This window comes from Eumetopias jubatus, unplaced genomic scaffold (assembly GCF_037043125.1).
Source record: "Eumetopias jubatus isolate StellerSeaLion01/CBP00866 unplaced genomic scaffold, mEumJub1_p1.0 scaffold_9, whole genome shotgun sequence".
Taxonomy (NCBI): domain Eukaryota; kingdom Metazoa; phylum Chordata; class Mammalia; order Carnivora; family Otariidae; genus Eumetopias; species Eumetopias jubatus.
In genome coordinates this window covers 117,232,045-117,240,556 of record NW_028274815.1, presented here as the reverse complement: position 1 = coordinate 117,240,556, position 8,512 = coordinate 117,232,045, and the positions used below count along the sequence as shown (strand labels likewise).

Below are 8,512 nucleotides of genomic sequence, written 5' to 3'. Positions count from 1 at the left end.
TTTGCCTTTCCTTCCACCTGGAATGATCATTCTCCAGACCTTTGCATGGCTCATTCCTTCACTACATCCAGATCTCTGCTCAAACTTCACTCCTTCAAAGAGACATTCCTATCTAAAACAGACATTCCTTTGACCCTACTTAATTTTTCTTCACAGCATCTAGAATTCTCTGAAATTGTGCATTTGTTTGCTGGTTTGTCTGTCTCTTTCACCAGGATGCGAGGACAGACTTGGTTGTCTGCTAGATACCCAGTGCTTAGGTGTGGGACCCATCACAATGGTAGGCACCCAATATATAGCTGCTGAATAATGAAGTACATAAATGAATGAATATCCACAGGCACCCAATTGGTTAGAGGCCCAGGCGGGACGTAAGCTGAGGCTGGAGGCTCTGCTGTTAGTCACTGTGGTGTGCTGGACCGGCTCTGAGAGATCCCAGGAGGTTCCGATAGCATCATGGATGTGAAACCACTGTGAGAACTGCTAAGTGCCTGAAAAAAGCAAAGGATTATTATGATGATTACTCAGTTCACTGCCCATCTGCGAAATGGGGGTAATAATAATACTCTGGCCCACCAACTTGAAGAGGATGTTTTGTGGCCTGCCAATGAGATAGTGGACGGGGAAACATATAGAAGTTAAAGGCTCTGCATGGCAGAAGGGACTGTGAAGATTGTTTCCATGACGGTGGCTTCCCAAGGCTCCCATCCTCTACCTCGAGTTTGACATTAATATTGCTGACAGGGGTGGGGGATGTGGGGGGACATGGGGGACCAAGGGACTCTGCGTCCCAGTAATTAAACATGTTGGGACTGCAGCATTGCCAGCGGCAGCATCTGGTTGCAATTACCAGAGGGGACTGAAGTGATTAGTCACCTTTATAGTGAGAGCCAGGTCGGTCCCCTGGGCTCCTCCCTGGAGAGGGCCTTCTCAGCAAGCTCAGAGTCCCCTTTCCCTGCTCTCATCCCATTTCTGGAGTTCCTTGATCCCCAAACAATAGTCCTTGCTCTGAGACTCCTCCCTGTCACCCCGAAGTCCCAGGACATTGGATGAGACCTTGACTGAAAGCCAAGAATACCAGAATCACCCCCACCACCCTTTTACTTCTTCTTGTGTTTCTACAGGCCAGGTTAGGATTCTTTGGCACAAAATGTGTCAAAGCAGGAATTCAGCTTAAAAAGTAATTTAACCTTTCTGAACTTCTATTTCTTCATTTGCGAAGTGCAGATATTAGGAGCACTGTCATCATGGGATTATTGTGAAGATAAATAAAGTAAAAAGTACAGTGGACTACAAGGGCTAGAGTCTAGTTTATTTGACTACCTGCTGAATAAATAGTATCTATTATGAATATTTGTCAGGTGCTAGGCTAACACCTTTTATGATTCATTTAATTGAATCCCCACAAACACCCTATGATGTAAGGACTGTCACGATCCTTGTTCAGAGTCTCAGGTTTGGAGGCTTCTAAAAATCACGCAATGCACTAAAGCATCTAGCAGAACCCAGGTGCCAAACCAATTTGCCTCCAGGGGCCCTTACTCCTTATCAAACCATGTGCTGGGACATCTTCATTGTTTGATTCATTCATCCCTTCAATTATTCACCCAACCAAGCTTACAAAGTGCCTGATAAGCGGCAAGACAGAATCCCTTCTTTTAAGGAACTCAAGAGTCCAGCAGGGAAGTCATGATAGGTCCATAAGTAATTACACTTTGAAGTAGAAAATTATGGCTTTTGTATATAAGGTCCAGTTAGAGAGTTATTCATCCATATCACACACACTGAGAATCTGCTATGTGCTGGACCCTGTGCCCAGCACTGGAAATAAGTGAGAGATAAATATGGTACAGTCTCGTCATCATCTAATGGGGGAGACGGAAATTTAAATAAATTATCGCAGTTGTTAGGGATTAAGTTATGATTTTAAAAACATGAAAAAAAGTACATACACAGAGTAGAAGAGATGAACTGTGTTCAAAACAGGGGGCAGAGGCAGAACTGGGTAAACTCTGAGCTGCCAAAGCGGGAAGGAGCACAGAAGATGTATGATGGCAATTCAGGAGTGCATATTTTCTGGTGGATGGGGGAAGGCTTCGTGGAAGAGAGGGCACATGAGCTGGCACTTTTCAGTAGGTAGGTTTTAGAGAGGGGAGCATTGGAACAGAGAGATCCTGGACTCCTAGAAGCCAGTTACCAGGTAATTATAGTAGGACAGGTGGTGAGGACCTAGATGGTGAGGCCGTGGGGGATGGAGAAGAGGCAGGAATGTCAGAGATGACTGCTTCAGTGTGGACAAGTCAAAGGGAAGCCAAGTATTGTGAATCTGGGCAACTGGGGGGGGATAGTAATGAATTCAGCTCTTTCTTAAAGCTCCCCCAAAGAGTGCCTGATGGTGCCTTGGTCCTTTGAGATGGGGAGGTGGGGCCCTACGGGGTATTCTGGCCCAGGAGTACCACAGAAGCTTGAAATGGCCAAGTTATGCTGTTGTGCTCCGAAGATCAGCGAGGATCCGGGAGCATCACCATGAAAAGGCTGGTCAGGCACCTGGACACCCCAGCCCGGTTTCATCTTTCATTCATCACACACTCGCTGAGCTTCTACTCTGTGCCAGGTCATGCTGGGAAACCAATCTGGTGACCTTAGAGTGAGAACAGATCTCCATTAAGCAGGCTCAAAGGATCTCAGATTAAGAAGGAAGCGTTCCTGATTACTCCTTCTACACTGCTTCTTACAGTGTGACAAGTGTTAACGGCAACAGGTACAAGAGGGGGTAGTTGGTTCTGTCTGGGGATGAGGGAAGGCTTCCCAGAGGAGGTGAGTCTTCAGCTGAAGCTCTCAGGATGGGGCGGGCTTCCTCCAGTTGTGGGAGTTGATGTTTCAGGTGAAGGGAACAGCTTTCCCCCTGAGTTCGGCTGAAATTCAGACTTCTTCCAGAGCTACCAGAAAAACATCCAGGGGGAAATCATTTTTCCAGCCTCCTGCAGGGGCCGCTGCTGCCCCAGGCTGAGGCTGCCACCTCCGGACTCAGCCAGTCCTTCCCAACAAAACTCGGGAGTCTGTCTTTGCTGGGGTAGTAGTGAGGTACACCCTGGACCTGCCTCCATTGAAGGAGTGGGCTCGGGGGTGACAGTGCCCCCTGAAGCCTGAAGAAATCATCTGAGCTCCGTCAATGGCAGCTGGGGGGAGGGGTGTAGTGGGTACAGATATTTTTCTGTCTCTGGGTCACCACAAGTTTATTAAAATAAAAGCAACTGTGGGTAAATGCTGCCATCTGTTCTGCCACCACCCCCAACAACAAATCAGGCCCCAGACTAGACGAAGGAGTTGAAACTGCTTTAAAACACCCCAAGGACTTAACTGAAAACCCACACTCCCCATGCTTCTGGGGCTTAAGACCTTGAGCTCATTCCTCAGTATCTCTCCTCAGGAAGGTGGGGTGGGCTGCCCCTGGAGGTGGAGGTGAAGACCCCTGAGTCTGCTCCACGGACTGGGAGGCCCCCTAAGCCCAGAGCCCTGCTGCGGGGCTCTGTGCCAAGAGCCCCCGTGAGCCATGGCCTCGAAAGGGCAGCGGTGATTTTTTTCACATAAATATATCGCACTTAAATGAGTTTAGACAGCATGACATCAGAGAGTAATTAAATTGGTTTGGGTTGGAATTCCGTTTCCAATTCCTGAGTTCAGGTTTGTAAAAGATTTTTCTGAGCACCTGCAGGCGTGTGTGTGTGTGTGTGTGTGTGTGTGTGTGTGTGTGTGTGTGTGTGTGTGTGTGAAGTATTTTCACTGGAAAGGATTCAAAACTTAAAAAAAAAAAAAAAACTGGAGCACACAGGCAGCATTACGCCATTCTTCCTTCTTGGAAAAATCCCTCAGCCTTATACAAGCCTCCTTCAAGCCCTCAGTCAGTTGTGCAGGAGAAAGGGGGCGGTCGGCTTTCTCCTTTCAAGAACGAGTTATTTTCAGCTGCTGACTAGAGACGGTGCACGTCTGGATACGAGAGCATTTCCACTATGGGACTGGATACAAACACACACCCGGCAGACTTAAAGAGTCTCAGACTGAGGAGAAAGCCTTTCCTTCTGCTGCTCCTGCTGCTGCCGCTGCTTTTGAGGGTCCACTCGGTTCATGGTTTTTCCTGCCAAACCAGAGGCACCTTCGCTGCTGCCGCCCTTCTCTCTGGTGTCATTCAGCGGCTGGCCAGAGGATGAGACTCCCCAAACTCCTCACTTTCTTGCTTTGGCACCTGGCTTGGCTGGACCTGGAATTCATCTGCACTGTGTTGGGTGCCCCTGACTTGGGCCAGAGACCCCAGGGGGCCAGGCCAGGCTTGGCCAAAGCAGAAGCCAAGGAGAGGCCCCCTCTGGCCCGGAGCATCTTTAGGCCGGGGGGTCACAGCTATGGTGGGGGGGCCGCCAGTGCCAGGGCAAAGGGGGGCACCGGGCAGACAGGAGGCCTGACACAGCCCAAGAAGGATGAACCCAAAAAGCTGCCCCCCAGATTGGGTGGCCCTGAACCCAAGCCAGGACACCCTTCCCAGACAAGGCAGGCGGCAACGCGGACGGTGACCCCAAAAGGACAGCTTCCTGGGGGTAAGGCACCTCCAAAGGCAGGATCTGTCCCCAGCCCCTTCCTGCTGAAGAAGGCCAGGGAGACTGGGCCCCCTCAAGAGCCCAAGGAGCCGTTCCGCCCGCCCCCCATCACGCCCCACGAGTACATGCTCTCGCTGTACAGGACGCTGTCCGATGCTGACAGAAAGGGAGGCAACAGCAGCGTGAAGTTGGAGGCTGGCCTGGCCAACACCATCACCAGCTTTATTGACAAAGGGCAAGGTGAGGGGGTGGGGTGGCAGGGGCACGGCTGAGAGGGAGGGGCATCTGCATGTGCGGAGGGGCCTTTCAGAGCCCCGACACTGCACAGGTGGGAGATAGTGTGTGCATCGGCCTGGGGTGGTATCTGGGACTTACCTCCCACATTCCCGGTCCCAGGCTGCTGGCATGTCAGAGCCAATTCCTGCAAGGTGCAGAGGGGGTTACTGAAGCCCGGAGAGGCGACAAGACCTGCCAGTTGGTGGCAGAGTTGGGGACCATACTTTAAGACTCTTACCAGGCCATGCTCTGTTCTGAGGTGGGTTGGCCAGACTTTCCAGGCTCCAGAGGTTTGTAGGTTTTCTCAGATGGCAGAGAGAGAAATTAATCTCTAGATTCCCGTGGTTCTGCAAATTTGCCTTCAGGCTAGGGCCAGAGGAGGCAGGATGGGTGAAGACAGTAAATGGGGCATCTTGAAGTTGTGGAGTGACATTTAAAAGTACGGTGTGGGGGTGGGGGGTTGGGGGATGGCAGACTTAGCAGCAGCAGGGCAGAAATCCTCAGACAACGGGACTAACTCACAATGTGACCTTGAGAGAGTCCTTTTTCCCTGTGGGGTCTCGGTTTCCCCATCTGCACAACTCTATGGGGGTTGGGCTGGGGGATTTCTGAGAGTCCTTCAAAAATGAACACTTTATGTCCTGTCCTAAACACAGATCATCTTTATCGTCAACCTGGGAGGGAGGGAGGCCGTTCCCCTCACCTCACCCTATGCTCACCTAGCGCTACTGTTTTGACTTTTCCCTCCCCACTTGCTGTGTGATCTCAGCAAGTCCCTTCCCCTCTCAGGGCCTCAGTTTCTCTGTTAGTGTGAAGAGGGAGATGGATTACTCATTGCCAGGGTTGCCTGCAGCTCTTACACTCTGGTTCTGTGAGGCTTGGGACTTTGGCTGGCAGGGTGGGGGAGGGGGCGGAGATGGGGAGAGGCTCCTCATTAGAGCTGGCCCGTGGGGGAATGACACGGTGGGAGGAACCAGGAGGCAGCAGGTCTGGCTGGGGTGGGGGAGGTGGCCTGGCTGCCTGCCCAGCCAGGGAAAGCTGTGACCCCTTGGGGGCTCATAAAATAAGTCCTTGTGCCCCCCAGCTCTGAGGGAACTTGCAGAGGGGGAGATGGGGAGTTTAAAGGCCTAATTAGTCACCTTCTAGAGCAACGTATGAAAGCTTCCCAATGGCAAATTGATATTTAGGAAGGAGGGTATGCTGATTTGGACACACTACAGAGTTTCTCATACACGCACAGCCTTATATTTATACACACATGCTGAATCACACACGCATGTACACATGTGAACACACACCCTCTTACATGTCCACACAGAATCGTCTTGCATGCACACACACATATACGTATCATTCAAACATTCACACAAGCGCAATCATACACGCACGTCACTCGTTATACTTTACCTTTCTTATTCACATATAAGCCCGTTATTCACATATATGCGCACACACACACACGCTCATACACGCAGCAGGATAAGACACGTACACAACAAAATCATCAGACTAGGAAGCCAGGGAAATTGGACTGTAGCTTTATCGTTAACTATCTGTGTGAACTTACACAAGTCACTTGCCCTCTCTGTGCCTCATCCGCAGAATGGGAACACCAAGATCTTCCTTAAGGTGGAGTGGGAGCAGCTCAGGATTGCGTATAAGATGTTCTACACTGGAGTTCCACCTCTGCTTTTTCCTAGCTGGGTGATCTGGGGCAAGTCACCTAACTCCTCTGAGCCTCAGATTCCTCCTCTGGAAAAAATAGAGCTAATTATAATACCCACTCCACCTATCTCTCCAACGAAGATATCATATGAGATAATAGATGGGGAGGGATAGCAAGAGGCAGTTCTAAGGCTGATGCATCTCTGATATGCATTGTCATTGACACAAACACCCGGAATCGTTCAAATCACCGCAGCCACATCTGCGGAAAAACAACCCTACTTGGTCTGCTGTTTGGGAAGCTCCCTTATTTTGAAAAAGGCTCTCAGTGGTTTGGGTCTTGGCCTCTGTCAGAGTAGGGGAGAGGTTAAAGAAAGCTGTCTCCAGAGGGGAGAGAGCTATAACCCTCCCCTGAGGCCCTGAGGCGGCTGGCTCTCTTGGTGAGGTTGCAGGGAATGACTTCTGGGTGTTCTCTCTAGATGACCGAGGTCCTGTGGTCAGAAAGCAGAGGTACGTGTTTGACATTAGTGCCTTGGAGAAGGATGGGCTGCTAGGGGCCGAGCTGCGGATCTTGCGGAAGAAGCCCTCGGACGCGGCCAAGCCAGTGGCCCCCGGCATCGGGCGGGCTGCCCAGCTGAAGCTGTCCAGCTGCCCCAGCGGCCGGCAGCCGGCAGCCTTGCTGGATGTGCGCTCCGTGCCAGGCCTGGACGGATCTGGCTGGGAGGTGTTCGACATCTGGAAGCTCTTCCGAAACTTTAAGAACTCGGCCCAGCTGTGCCTGGAGCTGGAGGCCTGGGAACGGGGCCGGGCCGTGGACCTCCGTGGCCTGGGCTTTGACCGGGCGGCCAGGCAGGTCCATGAGAAGGCCCTGTTCCTGGTATTTGGCCGCACCAAGAAACGGGACCTGTTCTTTAATGAGATTAAGGCCCGCTCGGGTCAAGATGATAAGACGGTGTATGAGTACCTGTTCAGCCAGCGGCGAAAAAGGCGAGCCCCATTGGCCACGCGCCAGGGCAAACGGCCCAGCAAGAACCCCAAGGCCCGCTGCAGTCGGAAGGCGCTGCATGTCAACTTCAAGGACATGGGCTGGGATGACTGGATCATCGCACCCCTTGAGTACGAGGCCTTCCACTGTGAGGGGCTATGTGAGTTCCCCTTGCGCTCCCACCTGGAGCCCACGAACCATGCAGTCATCCAGACCCTGATGAACTCCATGGACCCTGAGTCCACACCGCCAACCTGCTGTGTGCCCACACGACTGAGTCCCATCAGCATCCTCTTCATTGACTCCGCCAACAACGTGGTCTATAAGCAGTATGAGGACATGGTCGTGGAGTCTTGCGGCTGCAGGTAGCAGCACTGGCCCTCTGTCTTCCCGGGTGGCACGTCCCAGGATGCTGATCACAAGGGCCTGTCCCTGCACTCCTGGAATCAGAGAGGCTGGGAGGCAGCACCCAAGAGCATCTACCCGGCCTGCGTGAAAGGGGGTTGCAACAGCCTTGCTCTTACTCTCTGAGTGGGACTGGGCTCAAGGTTCCTTTCTATCCACAAGTCCCCTTGTCTGAGGATTTCTGCCCTGCTGCTGCTCTGACTGGCAGGGACAGACCCAGGGAGACAGACTGAATGGGACTGAGACCCAGGAGACCTTGCTTTCCAATGAGACTCAGCCCTCAACCTCTCCTTACCTGGGCCTTTTTGGCTTCTGGACTCTCCAGGGAGGGCTCCCCTTGGGAGAGCCCACAGGTGCTGCCCTCTCCTTGAATCACCACTGTGCCTGGCTTCCTGCCCCTGGGGCAGATGAGATGCTGATTGGGCAGGGGTGGGCTGGAGGGGGTGAGGGCTTGGGCCGGGGTGAGGAGTGTGAGGCTGTTAGACTGTTAGATGAAAATGTACGTTGATGAGATAAAAAGCAAAACTGTTACTAAAACTGTGGCAAATTTCTTGTTTACTCCAGGGGACCCAGTGACCCCTCAAAGAATGAC

At 52.1% G+C, this 8,512-nt stretch overlaps 1 protein-coding gene across 1 annotated transcript; it reads left to right on the top strand.

Moving 5' to 3' along the window:
- The first annotated feature begins 4,204 nt into the window (after nt 1-4,204).
- Nucleotides 4,205-7,884, top strand: GDF5 (growth differentiation factor 5). Its single transcript, XM_028118498.1, has 2 exons — nt 4,205-4,829; nt 7,010-7,884. The coding sequence occupies exons 1-2, from the start codon at nt 4,205-4,207 to the stop codon at nt 7,882-7,884; spliced, it is 1,500 nt and encodes a 499-aa protein (XP_027974299.1).
- The last annotated feature ends 628 nt before the right edge of the window (nt 7,885-8,512 follow it).